The sequence below is a fragment of the Taurulus bubalis genome (genome assembly GCF_910589615.1).
Source record: "Taurulus bubalis genome assembly, chromosome: 7".
Lineage (NCBI taxonomy): Eukaryota > Metazoa > Chordata > Actinopteri > Perciformes > Cottidae > Taurulus > Taurulus bubalis.
In genome coordinates, this window is record NC_136595.1 from 8606187 (window position 1) to 8629756 (window position 23570).

The following is a 23570-nucleotide window of genomic DNA, read 5'->3' on the forward strand; positions in this document are numbered from 1 at the left end:
TGCTGCAGCTCCCCTGACTGACGGAGGCAACGGAGGAAAGATCAGAGACTTTAAACCACTGTAGAGAGACTCCGGATGAAGATCAAACTTGCGTATAATCTCCCATGAACATAAAACATAAATGAATTCCCCCTTTCACACTCTGTGTTTAAGTATTTGACCTAAATGTGATGTATAATTCATCAAGAGAATATCCTAATATATGATCTGCAGAGCCCCATAGGCACCATACGTTACATCTGTGTAATGCAGACATCTCAATCTATAACTCTGCTCTCTTATCTCGGTGCTCAGGTTTTTCCAGCAAGTGTGTACATTGTGTGTGTGTGTGTGTGTGTGTGTGTGTGTGTGTGTGTGTTTTATCAGTTGATATTGAAAAGAGCAGCGATTCAGTGTCTACTTCATAATGCCAACTCCTCTGATCAATAAATCATTTTCAAACACTGCTGATCGGAGACCACAGCTGTCTGCAGGGGAACACAGATGTGTGAGTATGTCCGCGTGTGTGTGTCCGCGTGTGTGTGTCCGCCTTCACGTAAGTTTCCGTCTCTTTGTGTTCATGCAGCAGGAAGGGAATAACATCGGGTAGTGGAACGTGTGTGTGTGCCAGTGCAGTATATAGGTCCGTGCAGGATAATGCAATGGAGCATGTTTTAATGACAGAACACCTCGGTGACAGAGGACAAACACACACACACATCAACACATTCTCACACTGTGTATTCCCCTCTCTTTGTCTCTCACTGCCACAGCTGTGAATGCACAGTCTTTACTGCATGTTTATGGGAGTGTGTTAATGTGTTGCTGTTGGTGCCTTTGTGTGCCGCTCTATACGACGTCTATAGGAGCTGGTGGGAGGCTGAGCTGCTGCAGAGCTGAGCGAGTGCTCAGCCTCATTGTTCCTTATCGGCAGCTCCTCTCCTCTTCTTTGTCTTCTCCTCTCTTCTGCGTTGTCCTCTTCCTTCCTTCCCTCTCTTTTTTCCTTTGTTCTATTCTTTTTCTTGTCTCTTTTCTGTTGTCTTCTTCTCTCCTCTCTTTTTCCATTCTTTGTGTCCATCTTTGCTTTTGTCTTCCCTTCTACGTTGTCCTCGTCTTCTCTCGTCACCTTTGTCTTTTTCGCTTCTTTTTCTCTTGTTTCACTTTTTGGATCTTGTCTCCATTGTCGCTCCTTTTCGCTTCTTTTTACTCCTCTGTTTTGTTTCTGTCCTCTTCACTTTTGTCCTTATCTAATTTCTTCTTCTTTGTCTTCTTTGTCTTCTTCCCCTCTCTTTTGCGTTGTCCTCTTCCTTCCCTCTTTTTTCCTTTTCTATTCTTTTTCTTGTCTCTTTTCTGTTGTCTTCTTGTCTTCTCTCTTTTTCCATTCTTTGTGTCCCTCTTTGCTTTTGTCTTCCCTTCTACGTTGTCCTCGTCTTCTCTCGTTACCTTTGTCTTTTTCTCTTCTTATTTCACTTTTTGTCTCATTGTCTCTTATTTTTACTCCTCTGTTTTGTTTTTGTCCTCATGTATTCTTTTTCTTCTTTCTCTTCTTCACTTTCTTGTGTCCTCTTCTCTGGCGGTTCCTTTCCTCTCTTCTCTCTTTGTTCTCTTATTTTGTCCTCATGTCTTTTTGCCCTCCCATCTCTTCTCCTCTGATGTCACATTCTTCACCTTTATCCTCTTGTCATCCATTTGTCCTCTTCTTTTCACCCTCTTCTCTTTTGCCCTCCTTTTTGTTCTCTTCCACTTTTCATTTTCATCTCCTCTTGTCTTTTTTCCTTCTCCACTTCTGCTTGTCCTCTTTTCCCTTCTCTTTTCTCTTTGTCTTTTCTCCTCTCCTCTCTCCTCTGGGTGAGATATTGCCTCTGTGATGGGTTGTGACAGTGACGTTAATGGAAGCACTGTACATTTAACGACCTTTATCTCTGGAATTTCCTCTGCCGCTTCTCGTTGCTCACACACACATGCATGCACTTACGTACACACACACACACACACACACACACTCCTGAAACAATACAAAACACAATCAGTACAGCAGATACAGGTCGGTACACCTGTAAAAGCAGCAGATATGTGTTTGTTGTTGTTTCCTCAACAAAGGATTAATGCGATTATTGGCTCGTGTGTGTGTGAGAGAGAGAGAGAGCATGTGAGCTTCAAAGGACAAGTTTAATTTAACTCGGTGTGACTGTCACTCGGCAGTGTGTGTGTTTTGTGATATGACACGACTGTCAACAAAAGAGCGAGGGAATAGCTGAGCCGGGAAGCGAGGCTGAGAGTTGGTGAGCAGGAGAGAGGAAGCAGGATGAAAATGATGATTAAGAGGACGAGAGAACCAAAGAGAGACGAAAAGAGAGACGTTGTAGAGGGAACGAGGGAGGAATAGAGAGAACTTGAGCGAGGCAGGACGGATGGAGGGAGCAGAGATGGAACAAAGAAAACAAACATGAGCAGGTTATTACCGGTGCACTTGGAGAGAGAGAGAGAGAGAGGGAGAGGGAGAGAGAGAACCGATGTTTCACATAAAAAATGCTTTTCAACTGGAATGGAAACAATAACTTGATGAATTAGTCACAGAAAATAAATGTGTAACTATTTTGGTATTGGACGCATTTTTTTCTTTCGTAAAACATAAATACCTGCTGGTTCCAGTTTCTCCAGCTTGTGGGTTTGCTGCTTTTCATGTTAGTTAGTAACCTGTGTGTTTTTGTGTTTTGGACTCTGACGATCATCTTTGGCACTGATGATTTTTTATATTATTTTGGACAAAATACAAATTATTGTCAGATCAATCGATGATGGAAATACTTGTTAGTTGCAGCCCTACTTTCCTGGTAGCTCAACTGGTTTCTAAACTACAAACAGTGCTGTGAAAACGATGCTAAATGTACCGTGTGAGTGTAGTAGAGTCAACTCCACCTCCTTGTTCATTATTCATTCATACTTTTATTTAAGAATGTATGACATTGTCAATCTGTAGAACATGTACAGGACCAAACCAGATGTCTGAGGGACTGCCGCTGTGCCGACGATGTCCTGTTCTCTCTTTGCTTCTGTTCAACCCATGTCTAATGTATCAGCAGATTGAATGAGCTTCATCAGAGGTTATCAGAATTATAGAGACGCTAAGTCCAGCCCCTTTCCGATGGACCACCATGGGGCCTTATTTCTGAAATAATATGTACGGAAGTAATTGGCGATAGACAAATAGTTTTTTTTATTCCATTTGAATTGTGCAATCAATTACACATATGTTTGTCAATGTAAAAGACCATTTTGCATATCAAGAAACACACCCAAAGGTTGCCTAAGGGACATCTCTCACAAGCTTGGATGCCTGTGTGCTTTCTGAAATAAGGTCCCATTGGGGGAAACCAGAAGGGGAGGAACTTAGTCTTTTTATTCTAAAGCAAACACATTCTGAGAAGTACTTTGTGGAATAAAAAAAAACAACTTTGGTTAAAAGCAAACAAAACATTACTTTGTTTGGTCCAGGAAAAGATCTCGGTTTGGGTTGAAATAAGTACTACGCGAGTTAGGTCACGAAAGTACACAAGTTCACTGTTGACTTTTGGCTCCACATATGACACGAACAGCCGTGTTTATTTGCTTCATGGTTCTCAACAAGGTTGGAGTGCTCAAAATAATTTAAACAAGGCAATTTTTCTTCCCAATGACTTGGAACCAATGTTTTCTCAAGCCGAACCCTTTCGATACCAGGTCACATTGTTCACTTGACTTCCCACCATGACAATACGACCATGTGGAAGTGTGATTGTGAAACTGAAACCTGGTTTGGTATGACATCCATCACCAACACCTTCCCTGTCCCCCACCATTATAATGTATCCTCCATTGGCTTGGCACTTTGTCTAGAAATCTTTAATTGGGGATTTCTCTCTTCTAATTGATTCCCAATAGTGGATGTTAAGACAGCTGCTGCTGCAGCCTGTGGGCTGTAATCAAGTCCCACATGTTGCTTAACCTTTTCACATCCACTCAAGTGGATTAACTGCAGGCAGCCGCACATGCACGATATTGAAATCTATGCAGATATCTGATTATTTTCATGGCCAATTTAGCAACTCCCGATTCAGATATATTTCATTTCATTGCAGGGCTGCCACATGTTTAATTACCAGCAGTGGAGTTTACCTGCAGCTCTAATGCGTAATGTTTATTAATAACTTTCAAATTGTGTGTGTGTGTGTGTGTGTGTGTGTGTGGCGCTCAGGAAATGCTCATGGACTTGCAGGAATAATAACCGGCAGAACATCTTTCACTTTTAATGTAAACATTGTCTGATGATTTCTGGTACTAATTTAATTCAAGGTACATTTAATTTGCATTTGACATAATGATCTCTCAGCCCTTCTTCAATTTATAGTGTAATTTTGTCTTGTGCAGAATCCGGTTTCATGGAGTGAAACAGCATTATAGAATAATGATTTTCTTTCCTAAATATGTTGTTTAAAAATTAAGTTAGCACATTAAAAGTTAATTGTGGACTTTACTGTACGTCATTAATAAATAAATAGTTGGGGGTGTTGTAAGAAAGAACATCATAAAGGGAACCATCCTTGTTGTTTTATGTAAATTAATAAAACATCATCTCGCGCTCTCTCTTTCAGGCATGGAGGCGGAGCTTCTGTCTGAAGCGGCTCCGGTGGCTGTTTGGAGACTCATCGAAGCCGTCGAGAGACACGGTGAGATAATGCAAACGGATGTGTAGCGAGCATATTCAATTAAGGAACAACATTACATTTCAACTCACTTTTCAAGGACTACTTCAACAATTAGGGCAAGACACGTATGTTTATATATTTTAGTGAGATGGTATAGGTACACATCTGAGGTTTTTAGGGTTAGCATTAACACTGGAAGCAGGGGAATCACTACCTGCCTATCAACACTTCTGAAACTCACTAATGAAAAATTGTGTCTTTTGTTTGTTTAACACAAACAGGACTGTAAAGAGGAGTTATGTGTTGGAAGCATCCATCCATCCAGTGCTTCTAGTGTCAGTGAGCACTCGGTTTTAGTCTCTGTGCAGACGCGATGGTAACACTGCCAACTTCAATGTGATGACCAGCTTTCAGGAAGTTGCATTTGCTTAAATAGCTCCAGGACGTAACTCCCCCGAAAACCACAAACTGTCATTTTGATATGTTTGGTTATCCATGGACTGCACAATATACGTAGAGCTAATGAGCTTTTTTGGGGTTTGTGTGTGTTTTGGAACTGCAGGCTAGCAGTTTACCCTGCTTCCAGTCTTTATGCTAAGCTAGGCTAATAACATCCTGACTCCAGCTGTGTAGGTACATTAACACACAGATATGAGCTTGAGATCCATCTTCTCATTTCACTTTTTCACTATTGAGTTTCATATTTAATTATATATTTCAGAAGAACTGTATGAAAAAACTCATTTTACTCGGCATCAGTAATCTGGAGCTGTAATAGAAGACCTAACATTATTTGTAAAGTATGAATTACTGTCTATCCTTTTGTCGTATCCTAAAGGAAAATGCGTTTTCAGGCTGACACCCAGCTGACTTCCTCTGTTGCTTTTCTACTGCAGGTTTGAACAACGAGTCTCTGTATCGAGTTCCTCCAGCGTCCGGTGGACCCGCGGAGCTGCGGCAGGCTCTGGACTCAGGTACATGCGCCATGAAATAAGCAGATTCGTTGAAGGATGGAAATGCAAACAAATGTCAGGATTTTGAACTCTTCCAACACGAGTCACAACTGAATGCCATCACGCAGCGTGAGGTTTTGTAGTTCACATAAATAACTTCATGGGCACAAAGAAAATACAACGAGATCATTTCACCAGAGGACACTGTGATGATCCATTTTAGGTTGCAGAAGAGGAAGAGATTATTCTCAGGTCAGTCGATAAATGTGTTTTCAATATTCGTTTTTCCTTGTGCATCACAGGCAAAATAGTAAAAAAAATGACAGTGACAGAACTGACCAGAGCCAGGTAAACGTCTTTTTGCTAAGGGTGCTTAGATGCCAGCAGAATACATAAATTAGGCAGCAGAGCTCTATTGTCTATCTAATGACCAAATGTACAAGAGGACCCACCAGTGTCCCTCACTCTCAAAATTAAGACGTTTAGATAAACAGTTATTCAGCGTTAAAATGAATCTGAAAAACAATCACAGGTGCAGTGAAAGCAGAGAACCCTCTTGTTCCTTCATCTCAATATCATGGTATATTCAGGTCTGTAAAGTATGAAACCTAAAGTAGGAAGACCGACCTTGAAGCGATGTGTTGAGGTTCTTCCAGTTTAGTACGTTCTGTGAATCTCTGCTCAGCAACACAGTGCAGGAGCAACAGGTGGCTCAACAGGAGCAGCCGAGGCTCGTCTCCCGCTCTCCTCCTGGCATTCAAACCCATATAAACTCCCACTAAGACCGAGCCGGGTCGTGTCAGTACTGCTGCGGCTGAATGGAGCCGCAGTCAGTCAGACGAAAAAATAAATAAAAAGTTTGACAAGTTTGGGTTGCTGAAGTTCAGGTTTGGCACCACCAGGGAGTGCTCTGACTCTTTACTTTATTTTTTGGGAGAGAGGCGGGGAGCTCCCAAAATCCAAATTCAGACTCCACTCTGAGGAGGCAAGAGCAGAGCGGTTGAGGAGGGAGGAAGGACACGAGCCTGGTGCTGTTTAGAAACATGGCTTTTTAGGGCAGACATTTCATCCTCCCTGCCTCATCTCATCCGTTGTCTCTATTCTCAGTCTTGAGTGTTGCTAGAGTTCATGACCACCACAATACTGATCCGGAGTTTGTTTCCTGCTCTTTAATGGGACCTTAGCGTAACTTTCCTCTTGTTTGAGTAATTCATGCACGACTGTCAATGTCACTCTCATACCTGTAGTTTGGCTCACTTGGCTCAGACCGAGGGAAAATAATATTCCCGCTGCTTTTTTAGTTCAATCCAACCGAGATGAGTACACATACACTCAGTTTTGGTGATGGGTCATCGTCAGCGCTACATGGACCGCCAAGACGGGGATCGAGCGGACTGGGACCGCTCTTTTCTGGCGTTCTTGGACTGTTTGTGGGGTTCGCACAGAGTGAGATTGACAACTTTTGCACCAGCCTAAACTAACCAAACAAAGTTATTTAGTTAGTTAGTTTGTTGGTTAGTTAGTGTACCCTTAGAATGTCTACAGTGAATACAAGTTAGAAGGAGATGGAAGACGTAAAGGTGTTTGACTCAAAACTAAAACAATTTCACTTAATTTGGGACCATTATTATTACAATTGATAGCACCCAACAAGCGTTAAGACTGAAGATAAAGATAAGATAATGTTCAATTGTATTTGTTTACTAATTATCTTTACAAAAAGGATGTGCACATTGTATTGATACATTACAGCCCCTCCTCCCCTGTGCTGTGCAGTGCGACGGCTCATCCAGATGCTCTCCACACTGTTTTTATGTTCATAAGGTTTATGAGGTGCCGAACAGTCATGAATCGCCCAGGTAACCCGATATGGAGAGAGGCCAGAGAGGAGGACCGGCAGGTTGTGAGGTGGAGAGGGAGCAGTTCAAACGCCGTTTGGGCATCGGCTCTACTAACGCATCAGTAAATTGCACAAAGCACCAGACCTGTCAGTCCGCCATCACTTCAAAGGATCCAAAGGTGTGAACAGTGGGGAGGCAAATCCAAACTTCTAGTCCTGTTTTTGATATTTTAAGAATAATTAATCATAAGTAATGATGTTATCCTAATTCCTATAGAATTCCCCAGGGTCTGCTCATAGGTTTCATCCGAGGCAAAGATACCTTGATCTTAATAGGATGTCTGCTGCTCTTTAATGGACCTTTGTGTTTCACAAAAAGTGGCAATTCCCTTTTTTAAATGTTTCATCCAGAAGATCAGGATCATAAGACCCACATGGAGAATAAATTAAATGTTATGACTGGTATTTGCCTCACCGCACACCACATTTTCTCCAGAAAAACGTCAACAGCTCTGCAAATCCAATCCAGTTTATTGGGCACAAAGAATAGCTTTTGAGTAGAGGGACACACACACACACACACACACACACACACACACACACACACACACACACACACACACACACACACACACTGTGCCCATACAGCCACACGTGCACCTGGCTTGCTCGGGCAGTGGTGAGAGGTCAGCAAGGGGGCCCAGGATGTGCACATACTTCAAGTAATTGACTGAAAGGAGCTGACATGGAGGCACTCAGAGGAATTTAGCATGCAGGCTTGACACGCAAACCCACATATATGTTGAGACAGAGGGGCTGTTGCACGAGAGCAATCCTACGCATGTTATGGTGGAAACGCAGGGAAAGGCGGCGGAGAAATGCAGCCGCTGACATCCCGCAGTCACAGCGGCTTCATGTGCAGTAGGTGTCCTGATAGACATAGACAGATCCTATGGAATATAAATGAAAAGCGGTTGCTTCTGTGCAAATTTGTGCTGACATGTGTGAAAGGTTTGGGTTTGAATATTGGAGGGCAGAGGGGTGGGCCTGATGTCATGGGATATGTGAGGAAGGACTATGGGAGGGCAAAGAGGAATACGAATAGATGTCCATCTTCGCTGTCGTCTTTTTGCTCCTTCTCGTTGTCAGATTGCCCGTTCCAGTTGCACAAGCAGATGAGATGGAAGGCAATGAGAAGAAATGTCTGTCTTCATCCTGGTTTCAACGCAGGCAGACCTTACAGCGGCCTCAGCAGTCAAAAACTGCAACAATAATTATCTTTGATTAATAAGCGAACCCTCTGATTTTGTACCGGTTTTGGCTTGGTTGTCACTTCTTGTGTGTGTGCGTGTGTGTGCGTCTGCCCGTCTGTCCACGGCTGATCTTGCATTCTACTGGATATTATGCCATATACGCTATGCCTTAAGGACCTCTCGGGGTTGATGGGATTCAACATATATTGTTGACTACCTAATCGGTCACTAGCTGCTGACCGCTCACTCCTCTTATCCGGCCGGTGGGAGCCTCAAGTGATTTTTCTTTAGCGTCTATATGAGAGGCTTTAGGCTTCAAACATGAATGTATACCCATCCGAGTGATGACGTGGCATGAAGACTGAATGGGAAGTGGATGGGTCAGACAAACACAGGACTTTCATCCAGGAGACCGGTGTGAAGTTATTTTGAAGCTACCTTCGCAATGTTTTTGTCTCGTTTTCCGTACTGCACTTTGTTCACATAGCTTATGTCGTTGTTTTACACCAACCATGATGTTATTCTTAACCTAGGTAATGAGGGTTTGTTCACTAAACCTAAGCGATGTTTTTTTTGTTGAATTCACAACTACGTCCTCACGGCTTACGGCGTTAGAAAGTGACTCCAAAGGGTCTGACTAAGCGTCAGTGTGGACCAACTGTTAGAACGTGTTGATTCAACCCTAAATGCTTCCTTTAATCTGCCTGTGCTGTTCAGTTGGGGGTGTTTTCTTTACACTGTAATAGAGGGGTTAATTAAACTACATGTGTTTGCATTGAGTTTGTGGTTAGTGATGGTTCTGCTGAACGGAATTATATTGAGGCGTTTCTAATATTCTGTCCCCCCTTCATATAGGACACACCTTTAGAAAGGTCTGTCATTGCGATGTAGTCCAGTCGCCACATCACCTTTTTATAATAGTGTATAATACGAGATTAGGAGCATCTTGTTCTGCCTCCCAACGTGGCAACACCTAAGCTGGCCGCTTGTCAGGTGGAAGTACAAACCACGGCAAACGTGCTAGCGGAGCGAAAGGTGTTTACCTGAGGGGGGAACCAGAGGGTGGGACGGTGTTACCGGCTGTAGCCTCCGTATGAGAGCATCGTCTTCATGACTGCGCTCTAAGTCACATAGAGAGGGGTCAAAATGGCCTTCAACTGCAGAGGTCAAAGGTTAACCAGGGGATCTGCACATCTGGACATGTGTTCAACACAGTTTCTCAAGAGCCTCTCAGCATCATTGTCAAATAGCCCCAAAAACCCCTAAATAAATAATAACCTTTTGTTAACATGTAGAATGACGTGAGGTACTGTGATTAATGACCTGCATCAGTGTTTTGCAGAACTGGTCTCGTATGTTTCATGGATCATTATTGGAGCATGATGCCACATCAATCACTCTGCAGGAGGAGCACCAGGGCTGCCGCAGTGCTCTGCCTCTTTGTTGTGTGGGTTTGTGAGAGTCGCACATGCTCAGAAGAAGCTTTCGGGAACATTACCTCATCGAGTTGACCTCCGATTGGTACACGGCCCAGACGTTGCCATGGTGATAGCTGGCCCGTTTTTAGCTGGTTGGTTCTGTCGTGCCCACACATCACTCACTGTGTTGGCCCTGTGTGTGTGTGTGTGTGTGTGTGTGTGTGTGTGTGTGTGTGTGTGTGTGTGTGTGTGTGTGTGTGTGTGTGTGTGTGTGTGTGTGTGTGTGTGTGTGATTGCACTTCTATCTTTGTGAGGACCAGATTGAGTTTTGCCTGTTCTGGAAAGTGATCATTTGGAAAGTGGGGACATTTTATGGACTGTGAGAATATTTTGAAGTGAAGACATTTTGCAAAAACGAGGACATTTTGGAAAAATTGGAACACTTGTGGAAAATAAAGATATGTTTTTTGTAAAAGAGGGGCGTTTTTTTTGTACATTTATTGGACAGGGAGAACGTTTTCACAAGGTGTCGTCCTATTTGGACTGTCGGGACATTTTTGGAAAGTGAAGACAGGTTTGTACTGCAAGCACAAGTTTGGAATGTAAGGAGCTTTTTGAAAACGGAGAACCTTTTTATTTAATTGAAGACATGTTTTCATTGCCAGGTTTTTTGAAAACTAACTCCGGATTTTGAAAAGTGAGAATATTTTTTACGGTAGTTAGGACAGTTTTCAAAGTGAAGTCCTTTTGTTCCCTCCTCACTTCATTAAAAGATGGTTATGTCAACAAGTGTCCTCACAAGTATGGAAACACGTGTGTGTGTGTGTGTGTGTGTGTGTGTGTGTGAATAAGTGGCCATATGGGCATTTTCATTACTGCTGGGTTTGTGTGTAGTTGTGTCTGTCTTGTGTGTCTGTTTGTACACTTTGACCTAGTTAGAATTTACATGATGATTACATGGATGACACACACACACACACACACACACACACACACACACACACACACACACACACACACACACACACACACACACACACACACACTGTGCCAACTTGTCAGGCACAGAGTGGGCAGTCTCTGTTTTGGAAACAATGACTCATGTTCCCTCAGACTGTGGCAGAATACTTTGTCTTCAACACAAACTGTACACCCTGACGTACAAAACGCACACATGCTGTACACACGCTGACGTATGGAGACACGCCGCAGCTCAGCCTGCTCACCCACACAAGCAATCGATAATCATTCGTGTGTCCATGATAATTTCTCCAACTTTAACCGACATGATGAGAATCCTCCTCTCCTCTCATCCTCCAGATAGATGGAGCCTCACTCTCTCTCTGCCCTCCCATCCACTCCGTTAACGGCTCACCGCTAACAACCAATCTACCAATCTGCAGTCCCAGAACCATTAACTAATCTTTTATTTCACTGCACCTGCTTTATGTTCTCTTCAATCTCTCCCTCTCTCTTGCCCTCATCTTCTATCTTTTTTTTATTCACTCATTCATCACTCGTTCCTTTTCTCCCCCTCCCTGCATCGGTGACAGGAGCCGCTGAGTTCAGCAAAACACAAATTAAAAGAGCTCCTCCGCTCCATCTCTCCATCCTTTTCTTCCATCTCCACCCCTCCATCCTTACACGTCTGTCTTTCCTCCCGTCTGTCAGTCGCGGCCCTGCTATTGGTCGGAGGTGATGTCATCATCTTCGTCTGGCGCCCGTCAATAACCTATTAGAAGCCGGAGTTTTTACAGTCAGCTGGGGAGCAAAGAAGTGTACAGACACACACACACACACACACACACACACACACACACGGCTACACAAACTCATGCACAGTGGACGTGAGCAGGAAACATAAGAGCTTCTGGCTGCAGAGCGGTGTCAGGCTGTCTTAATGAAGGCACCGTATTTGGTAAAAGTGATGAGTGGTTCTTTGTCACCGAATGCAGCGAGCTCCATGTTCTGCAGTGTGAAGGAAAACAAGTGGGAGAGCAAGGCGTCTCTTTTTCTCTCAGCGGCCTTCTTGGTCTTCTTCTGCGTGGTTTCGTTTTGCCGTTCGAGACGTAGAGATGTGCATCCATGTGTGTTCGCAGGTGCGCGTCTGTTTTCGTCTTACTTTTCGTAAGATTGGACTGTGGCTGCAAATATGCTGATCCATCCCTTAATCTTTGTGTTCATACATGAGAATGTGGCACTTCGCAACTTGGTGTGCGGTACAGAATTCAGGAAGTATCGTGTTCTTTATGTAGCGAGACATTAAGTTAGGATGTGGAGGCCAATTAATCGTGACCATAATTTGTTCGCTAACGTTGACAATATCGGACAGATCTTGCCTTCGACAGATGTTGTAGATATGGGCGTATCATGAGACAGTGGGTCCCTGGGCACAGACATGCAACAAGCCTCACTAGCGTAGGAGCAAGACACACAGACTTTATGGTTGTTTTAGCCACTTTTGTGTTGCTTTGAGTCTTTCTGTAGTTGCTTTGAGGTCCTTTTATCTTTATCTTTATTCATTATACGTCTCTATGTAGTTGCTTTGAGTCTCTTAGTAGTTTCATGTATCTTTGTGGTCATTTTGAGTCTTTCCTTTGTTGCTTTGATCCTCTTTGTTGTTGCTTTGTGTCTCTTTGCCATCATTTTTAGTTTGTTTGTGGTGGTTTTGCCCCTTTTCATAGATGTGGTGATTGTCTCTTTTCAGCTCTATTGCATATCATTATAGTTATTTGGTCGTTATGTTGTTGTTGCTTAATGGGTTTAGGGGAGTTCTGAACATTTCTTTGTTTGGGTAACCTCAAAAAGGTAAAACGTGCAACAGGTGAAAGGAATCGCAATAAGATCAAATAAAACCAGAATGTTTGAGTCCAAGTGGAAGATATCTGATTGATCTGATGACGCATTTGCACAAATCCAGAAACCGAGTCATTGTTTCTCTGTGATAAAATGACATCCTAATATTTCCACTGATACTTATATAAATATATGTATATTTAAAATAATAATAACAATAATATATATTTTTTTTAAAAAGTATACTCCTGGGGAAAAAGAGGTTGCACAAGAATCTGTTCAGATAAACGGAGCCTTCATTTTCACAATACAAGGACACGGTTAGTTGCAGTCGACAAAGTCCACTGCATGAGGAAATACTCATCGCACCCACAGAAAATTCTCTCCAGCACTGTCCTCCTCCTCCTCCTCTTCCTCCTCCCTGAACAAGCTCTCGGCATCTCATTCAATGATGTCATCTCTTGCAGTGCTGGTGTGACAACAAACAACCGGACACACTGTCTGCAAATACGTTGTTAGGATTCATGTACTTCAGTAAATGCCTCGATAGCCTGCACACATATATACGTTCTCTTCTCTGTATGCTCGCCTCCCGTCTCGGGATTCATATCTCTGCCATATGCTGCCATGTAACATGAACGACTAAAGCGGCACCTGCGGCTTCACCGTCTGTTCGGAACACACACACAGTTCAGCTTGAGACATCCTTTGTTCTCTTTTCCTCTCGGTCTCTGGCTCTTCGCCCTCACCCGGCGCCACACAGCGCGTCTCCGAGAAGACGCGTTTCTCATCCTGTCGCATTGGCCACGCTCGCGTCTTTATTTGCGTCCGTTCTACTGCATCTTTAGTCCCTCGATACATAATCCCTCCCTGGAAAGTTTGTATATTGAAACACCTGAAGGATGCGTGGACTTCCAATGACAGTAGTTTGACAACGTTCAAAACGGCAGCAAAGTAGAAATGATTGGAGTGAATGGAATGAAAACGCTACCTTGTTATTCTGAATTTAACATTTACATCCCTCAGTGTCGTCACTGATTTGTAGATTGTGGATGTTTTAAGTCAAGAGGTTAAACATCCAAACATATTAAGATATGCAGATACATACAGTATACAGACGGTCGGCTATATGAGGTGGGGCGCCATCCCTGTGGTAGCAGAGAGAGAGAGTGCAGGGGTCAGTGGGGTTGTTAAGTTGAATGTGTATTTGCCTGACACGTTGATCCTTTATTATCTTACTGAAGTTTGTGCAAGTAAAAATCTATGGCCCCCGGCCACGGCTCTGAAATATCAGTAACCCGACTGTGCTGGGTATTGATAAATCCATGGCGCTGTCCGCGGTGCTGAAGTAGCAGTCGGATTTGTTATTACGACTTTTTCTCTGAGTCCCGCCCTACTGTCTGTTTAGTCTTGGATCCATACGTTCTCTCCACTTTCACCTGCGGTATACAGACATACTCTATGCGGATAACGTACAGGAGCGATGGATCAACGGCTTTGAGTAGAATTCCTTCTCAAGTCATATTTCTATTCAAACTGCAATCTTTATAGAGTTCAAAGGCAACATGTGTGATGTTTTTAGTTCTGACTCCGCAACTCGAGGTTTCATTCTTTAACAACTCTCTTGCTCTCTGTGTCAACTCAAAAATACTCTGTCAGATCGGAATGGTGGCTTTTTCAAATAACTGTGACATACAGTATTTTAAAATGAAAAATGTAACACAAGGCATTTATGATGGATGTAGCTCTGTGTGAGAAATGTGCCATTAGTTTCAAAGGAGCTAATTTATCCTTTAAAGCCAATTCTCTCAACTATTATTGCATTTTGGCCTTCGGATGAACTTGGAGACTTTGTTCCGTCTTTGAGTTTCTTTGCCTCCCTTTCTTTCTCTCTGCATGTTATTACTTCTTTCTGTGACGCCGTCATCCTGTTGCATCCCTCTCAGTTTAAGTTGTGATATCAGTGTGTGTGTGTGTGTGTGTGTGTGTGTGAGAGAGCAAAATGCCAAGGACAGATGGGTAGATGGCTAGATGGAGAGTTGAGCGGGTTCACACACCCCCATAGGGTTCAGACTAGGGCTGTGCGGTTTCAGTTTTCCGTACGGTATGAATTTTTCATATACCGTCATACCGGTCGCCGCTGTTTGCCAGGCAACAACATTTAATGTTCACAGCTTGAAGCTGAAGGAGAAGCAGACCGAGCTACTTACGTCTCATGTTGACTCACTTGACTCATGGTTTGCAAGAAATGACATCGCCAAAATGCATGCTGGGTAAATGACACCGCCCACACAGGAAGACTTTTCTTGTGCAGGAAGAAGTCTTTTCCTGTGCAGCTGAGTGAGCGGGCTTTACCCAACATGCATTTTGGCGATGTCATTTTTTTCAAACCATGAGTCAACTTCTATCCGTGAGACGTAAGTAGCTCAGACCGCTGTACACGTATCTCTGACTGTAAACATTAACTGTTGCTGCCTGCCGAAGAATGACAATAGTCGTTTCAGCCGTGCATGCGCCACTAGTATCAAGGGATTCCCCTGGGTCCTAAATCCCTCCATGTTTAGCTCCCTATGTACCAATCAAAACAGCTGCTGGCCAGTTGCGAGCGAGTGGTGAATAATGATGGCGGTCCTTTTCGGCATCAATAAATTAATGTGTTTATTTGGAAAAAAATACTGTGAAACCGCCTGAATCTTACAAAATATCGTGATATGAATTTTTGACCATACCGCCCAGCACTAGTTCAGACTGAGATTATCACCTTGGGAACCAAATAGGCACACACACACACATATATATATATATATATATATATATATATATATATATATATATATATATATATATATATCCCTAAACCCTAAAATAGTTCTACATTGTGGTCAACTCAGTTTCTAACTCACTAAATGAAATATGCTTTGTAATAACCCCAATGAATAGAAAAGCTTGATCTTTGGCTGTCGCCATCTTGTTTTTTTGCAACCAGAAGTAGCTCTTTCTTCTTTGATTATAACGATGACTGCAGAAAATCATCTTGCATCACTTTGACTTTTGACTTGACTTGAATCTGATTCAAATTTAAAGGCGGTTCAGATGAAGTTCATGTTCCCAGAGGCCGGTTCATCTCCTCAACGATACACTGACCGGACGGGGGCGGGATTAAAGGGACAGAACCCCGTTGTCATGGAGTTGTAGATATTGAAGTTCCAATGTTTCTGAGCAGTTTCACTTTTATGGGAAGTACTAAAAGTGCTCAGAAAAGTTGGACATCTGAACACATTTTGGCTGCCCAGCATGCGTCTGTAATGACTCAGTGTGGTGAAAGAGTTTTATTCATGTTGTTCTTCAAAGTTCAAGTATGTTTGTCCCATGCTCAACTGATTATTGCTCATCTGTTTTAGATTTGTGGTGACATTTTTAAAAACTGACACGTGTATCACACTGAGGTCTGTCACCTTGAGTATTCACCACTGGTGTCAGACTGTAGATCATAATTCTGCACTGTATCCCGCAGAGCAGGTCTAAGCCGAGCTCTTTCACATGCTCACACCCGGCATTGTCACGTTAGCAGCGGCGCAGGCAGCTCCCATAAACTTTGTCACATCTTGGTTTTTAATTTGTTGTGTTTTTAGTCTTTATAACTGGAGCGCCTATGGCTTATGGCAGAGATCCACTCTTCAACGTCGCAGAAGTTAGCGTGGGTCTTGGATACAGTGCAGCGGCCCCGGAGACGCCTTTTCATTGCCTGATTTCTTCTGACCACCCAGCCACACCAAAACACCACTGAAATGTTATGTACATTTTTCAATATTAAAATGCTGGCTATTTTATCTGCCCAGAGAGTTCACCAGTGTTTAGTTTTTTTTTCTGCTGTTTACATTCATCCAAAAAAAATAATGCCATACAGGAATTTACTGCTGTTTTTGTTTTGCCATGTTTTTTGTGTGTAGCATGAATGGACTTGGCTTCTGCCTTCCATCGTGAAACCCTGTGTTGCTGTACGACAACACATTCCCAAGCAGTGCATCAACAGAAAAGAAAGCGAAGAAAATTTCCCTATAATGGGATAAAAGACTGAGAAATGCACAGCAACAACGATAACATCTATAAAGATGATAGAAATATGACTAATAATAGAAATAGCAGCAGTGGGCGGCAAGCAGAACCACGGCAACATGCACAGCCACGATCCACGGCAACCTGCAAGATGAGAAGACTCTGAGGACGCTTAGTCCATATCATGCATTTACCGGACTTGAATGAATACAGATGGAGAGGGAGATTAATAATAATAATTATGCATTTATTTTTTAACGCACTTTTCTTTGAAAAGAGTCTCAGAGTGCCACAAAGCCAATTTATACTAAAACAAATTAAAACATAGTTAAAGCAACCCATAATAAATCAATTATTAGCTGATGAATTAACACAAGGTAAAAAATGCCTTCCTGACTGAAAGGGTTTTTAGGCCAGTCTTAAAAGAGTCCAGTGTCTGTGTTGCCCTTAAGTGGTTCCATAGGCGAGGAGAGTAGCAAGCCAAAGAAGAAACACAGCATCTCCTGTGTGTCTTCAGGAACCAGCGAACCCATGACCGATGTCTCTGTGTGTGAGTTGCCATGTGTGCTATTTGATCCGTTTGTCTCATGAGGACAGGCAACAGGAGCATCAGGAGACCATCGCTGATTTGTCTGCGAGATGGAAGATGAAGATTCATAAATTCCATAACAGACTCTGAGATGTTCTGCATTGTGGCGGTGATGATCTAAAACGGGTCAGATGAGAACATCAGGATACACAGCTGAGCGATTTGAACTTCCTGTCCTATGTTGTAACCCGTTGGATTTTCAGCTTCCTCCTGTGGTTAAAAGCTCCCGGTTCGGGGTGCATCAGTCTCCACAACAAGCGCATTGAGACTCAATGGTTGGTTGTCACTAAAAGACAAAAGAAAGACATGTGCAGTCATGTCATAAGTGAACATCACGTTTTGGAATAATATGTTCTCAGTGTTATTTATTCAAGCAGATTCATTTCCTGAGATGCGGATGTCTGCTGGCTTGTTTGATTTTTAACAGCATTTTGTCTTATCAAGGCTTTAACGTTGCCCCCCTTGGAGCGTCACATGGCTCGGCTCATGTCATGCCACAGCAGGTACTGCAGAGCCTTCATATTCAGATTGCATATTCCTCCTAGTTCTGCTCCATGCAAGCTGAACATTGATATTAGGTGACACAGTGAACAGACGAAGCAAACAATGGCTCCTTTAATCTCGACTCCATCCTGTCAGATAGGCTGTGTCTCTATTTTGATCACGTTACACTTAACAGTAATCCACTGCAGTGTGTGTATAAGATGCTAACAGTTGGTTTTGCAGATGATGATGTCAGGTGTGAGCTCAAATGCTGGCTGCTGCCATGGCGACGCTGAGTCTATCAATACCAAAATTCATTAGCGTTGGATTTAACAGGAAGCTTAACTGTTGTTTATCACAAGGAGAACTGCCCTTTTTATTATTTTTAAGTAGCAGCTTTCCTCTCAAACAGCCTTGGTTTAAATGAGAATATATATTCTTTCACAATCTATTCAGCCTCTATCAGTCTCTAACTCTCCCACCTTTAATTTAATAACTGGCATTGGGTTAGCCGCAAACAACTTTTTCCGCAAATCCGCTGGATTGCGTTGCAGTTTTCCGTTCCGAAAATTGCTTGTTCGACTGAGCCAGACTGTTGTAATGCTGGCTAGAGCAGATGATCACACAGCTTTTGTAGTGTAATGAGATTCTTATTGGAATGCTGCTGCGAGGGCACACACACACACGTGCGCGCACACACACACACACACACACACACACACACACACACACACACACACACACACACACACACTCACGTGTATACACACACACACTCACGTGTATACACACACACACAATGCACAGAGATGAACAGCTTTATCTGATTAAACCATACTGCCGTCATTGTGTATGAACAGTGGAATGATTTTGTCCTTCAAATTTCCTGTGGCTCAAGTTCAGCGAGAGTGCGTCCTTCTTCTGAATCGGTTCGGGATGTCACGGCCTTGGACGCCGCGCAATACGAGGCTGCGTCCAGTTCAAAAGAAACCGGGTCCTTCGCTCAGATTTTTCTTGGTCTATGATAAGACCTGTCTCCATCTACTGCACCTGCACACGCTGATTCCAGATAGCGGAGACACTCGGTGTCCTGACATTAAGCGCCTCGCTGCGGTGACCTCAACAATAGAGGAAACATTCAAACATGCCTTTTAGTTCCTGGAGAGCTCACTGTAGACAGATTATAATTATTGTGGGTTTTGTCACAGACCATCAATTAGGGATGTCATAAAAACCAATGCTTTGCGACCAAGTTGATGCCAAAATTATGATAGCATTACGATACTGGTTTTTCTACTTCTCTATGCTAATGACGTTTTGTCATTATGGGAAGCAAAGTGCAGTTTTTATGTTAATGCAGTACCCAGTAGCTGCGTTGATGCCTTCATGTGTGCGGTGGATGTTAGCGTTGAAAAGATTCCATGTTTACAACCTCTCAACAACTGAAAATCAAGACGGTTAAAGTAACCAAATTAGGTAATGCTTGAGTAATGAATACAATAATTGTATCAGTTTTCTGTAATTAGTAACATGACATTAGCAACTAAATATATTTTAGGATTATTTTCCTACTGATCTCTAGTGAAATCTGATTCTGATTCGGCTGACTGATGCGGCTGCATAAATAACATGCATCATTATTGTTTTAACTAATTCATACTCCATGTACATTTGTATGCTGAAGATGTAATTGTATATGCCCCTCGTCAAAAACATACATTAAGAACAGAAAATAGGCTACTTAGGAATGCTTGACAGTTGACGGTCATATTCAACATTTGAAAGTATTCTTCCAAGAGTACAAATTCAAAGAACCACATATGGTTCTAGTTAGTATCTTCATTTCTAAGACTACACACTAACTATTATCCACATACATCGAACTCTCGACCAAGTCTTATCGAAGCCAATCAAGCATGTCTGCCAAATGCAATCCAATAACTGGACCCTGCCCTTGACTATTGACCCGGCTCCACTCCATTCATTCATCTGCCCATCTGTCAACTGATCCGCTGCCAATGTCAGAAAAAAGCCTTGATTAGCTGACTGACGGATCAAGTACGAAGAGGAAATTGGCCGTGTGTGTGTGTGTGTGTGTGTGAGAGAGAGAGCTTATAGCCAGTGATATGTTGCAAGCAGATAGAGGCAGAGGAAAAAGGGGTAAAAAAACCAACTAAAAACAGAGAGAGAAATCATGAGTAAGGAGACTGAGACGGATCGAAGGTGAAGTGACAGGTCAAGGTTGTTCCTTCGGGAGGCAGATCGGAAACATGTCGATGCACAGACATGTACAGAAGGTGATGATCAATAATGACCTATTTGGGTATGAGTGCACACGTAGTAGTCTGTAGATTTGTGTGTTTCCGCACGTCTGTCCTGTGGTCACGTTTGTCGAACACGAAGCTGAGCAAACGAATTGGAGCTGAGTCTCTGAATCGTGTGTGTGTGTGTGTGTGTGTGTGTGTGTGTGTGTGTGTGTGTGTGTGTGTGTGTGTGTGTGTGTGTGTGTGTGTGTGTGTGTGTGTGTGTGTGTGTGTGTGTGTGTGTGACCTGTTTCAAGAAAATAAGAGTTTTTGGACACCATTTCTTTCAAGATCAGTGGCAAGGCAAGATTTACAGTGAAGAGGACAGGTGGCATAAGGTGAGAAAAATGTTGACAGAAAAAGGTGATGTTGCAGAGAAACTAGTTAGACTTGAACTTAAGATAAGGAGACAGAGGGAGAGAAAAACAGAGGACTGAATTGATTTGAGGATTTATCATTCCCAACCCTTCAGTGATCAGTGTAATGATGCTGCCTTGGCTGTGGTGCAAGAGCACGACTATAAAACTGCCCCGCTGACTTCAACTACCTCACCAAACCCCTCAACCCAGAGCCAGGCCTCTGCTGCCTAATATCACTTTTGTCATAAATAAATAGCTGATTAGCTGATTTATTTGAGGTGGGTGTGGTATGAAGTACGTATTCATAGTCAGTGTATTATTTTCCACAGTTGCCGATGGGCGTGCCCCCAGCAGCAAAATGTTCTTCAGCCACCTAAAAAAAGCCCACCCCCTAAAAAAGAACGGGGGCAGTTTAACAAGCTAACAATGCCGTAATTATTAGCACCTTTATAAAGTAGTAAGGCAGCATGTTGGCAAACAGATGCATGTGAACACATCCAGCAGAGAGCAACATTAGCATTACATTTTGTGTCCACCGGATGAATGTAAGTCAAGTTCACTGTTCTTTTAGTGCTTTTAACTCCTACGAAACACATCCAGCTCTTTAGCAGCTAGATCTTCCAATTTCTTCCTCAGCTAGTCTCTAACTTGCTGGGCAGGTAGAGGACAGCGAGCTGCTACGGCTGGAGACAACGTTGATGAGTGCTGATGCTAAAATTAAACAGTAAATGTGCCCTAAAACCCCAAATTTGTCCTTTCAAAAGGAGCCATAGCCAAAGAAGCTAAAAAAAGATCCACAGAGCTAAAGGCAATGTTCAGTGATGATTATCTGTGGCTTGGCCACCACATGCTATGCCTTTTTCGAATACATTTTTTTAGCTCCAAATCAGCTTGTTATTGTCACTGTTAAATTCCACAATATGGTTTCTCGTCTTCCTTTTTAGTGACTGTGTTGTGCAGACCATCTCTACCAGGCCAGGCTTCCCTGTATGTCAATTGGACCAGTCGGTCATCCGGGTCGCTCACATGCAGCTGTGACATCGGGGTGACATCGGGGTGACATCGGGGTGACATCGGGGCAAAACGGAAGCATGGATTAATCCCACTAGGTCACAGACAGATCCCGGTTAAATGGTCCACATTTGTATGGCGGTTTCTGATATCAGACTCCAATTTGTGTGGTGTCTGACAAAAAACAAAATAGCTGCTGTTGCTTTTGGTCAAAGGAACTGTTTGAGTTCCCCCTCATGAATTAAAATAGTCATTCTTAACAGTCTGTGAAAGGTCTTTGGTTAATTCTATTCAAATCGTATTTGTTTGGGTCCAGATTATGTCTCTCTGATTGCTCATAGCACTAAATAATGAAACCATTGGCTTCAAAGAAATCATGTGCATTTCTTGAGAACAATTGTGCCATTTTGCTGTTAGCGTGGGAAAGACAGACAGTCATGACTCAGCAAAATGTGCCCTAAACAAGCAGTTTTTTGTCATTGCTGCCTCCCTGCACTCTTTGAAGTCATATCTAACTCATGACCAGCCAACATATTGTCTGGATTTATACATGCACTATCTGCTTTATTGCAAATCCTGTTTTGCAGACTTAAATGTTGTCATTGTCTGACACAAAGTAGTTACACAGAGCCTTACTTGTACTCCAAGTAGCTAAGCTTTCAACCCAAAAACCCAATCAAATTAGTGGATCGGTTCAATTTCTCACTGAAAGACTGGGTAGTTCAGCCAGGAAAAGATTGATTGGTTGTATGTTCCCCTATTACAGCAAGTACCTAGCCACGTTTGCCAGTATCTTTATTGTGCAAATGTACACGGTAATTGTTGGAAAGTCAAATGCAAGAAATGTTTACAGTTGATGTAAACAATAATGCTCTGCTATGTAGGGCTTCGCGGTATGGCCAAAAAGTCATATCACGGTATTTTGTAAGATTCTGGCGGTTTCACGTTATATCATGGTATTTTTTTCCAAATAAACACATTAATTTATTGATGCCGAAAAGGACCGCCACCGACATCGTTATTCACCACTGGCTCGCAACTGGCCAGCAGCTGTTTTGATTGGTACATATGGAGTTAAACATGGAGGGATTTAGGACCCAGGGGAATCCCTTGATACTAGTGGTGCATGCACAGCCGTAACGACTATTGTCATTCTTCGGCAGGCAGCAACAGTTAATGTTTACAGTCACAGATACGTGCACAGCGGTTTGAGCTACTTACGTCTTTACGGATAGAAGTTGACTCATGGTTTGAAAAAAATGACATCGCCAAAATGCATGATGGGTAAAGCCCGCCCACTCAGCTGCACAGGAAAAGACTTCATCCTGCACAAGAAAAGTCTTCCTGTGTGGGCAGTGTCATTTACCCAGCATGCATTTTGGCGATGTTGTTTCTTGAAAACCATGAGTCAAGTGAGTTAACACGAGACGTAAGTAGCTCGGTCCACTGCTCCTTCAGTTTCAAGCTGTGAACATTAAATGTTGTTGCCTGCCAAACAGCGGAGTATGTCGGTATATGAAAAATGCATACTGTACGGAAAACTGAAACCGGTATACCCTACTGCTATGCTACTTGTTGGCAACGTATGCAAGTTAGGAACTATAAATAAGTAAATGCTACATTTGCACATACGGCACATTCCAGATATTGCACGGCCCATACGATGGGAGCAAACCAGATGGAAATACGCAAAGATTCAAGAGAATCAACAAAGAATTGGGCGTATACAGAAAAAATCGGGAGCAACGAAACGGCGTGGCTGCCAACACGCAATCAGGCGCCCGGGGACTTGTGTATTTTCATTTGTGCAAACTAACACCAACACTATCGTCATTATTATCACCG

The 23570-nt window shown here is 42.8% G+C and overlaps 1 protein-coding gene across 2 annotated transcripts in view; it reads left to right on the forward strand.

The window, feature by feature from the left end:
- Nucleotides 1-23570, forward strand: part of pik3r3b (phosphoinositide-3-kinase, regulatory subunit 3b (gamma)) — a gene marked incomplete at its 5' end in the record, with an annotated part of 166466 nt that overhangs the window by 46575 nt on the left and 96321 nt on the right. For both annotated transcript variants that reach the window (XM_079220518.1, XM_079220519.1), the window contains 2 exons: nt 4611-4685; nt 5561-5638. In XM_079220518.1, the coding sequence (XP_079076644.1) occupies nt 4611-4685; nt 5561-5638 (153 nt within the window). The remainder of the gene's footprint in view (nt 1-4610; nt 4686-5560; nt 5639-23570) is intronic.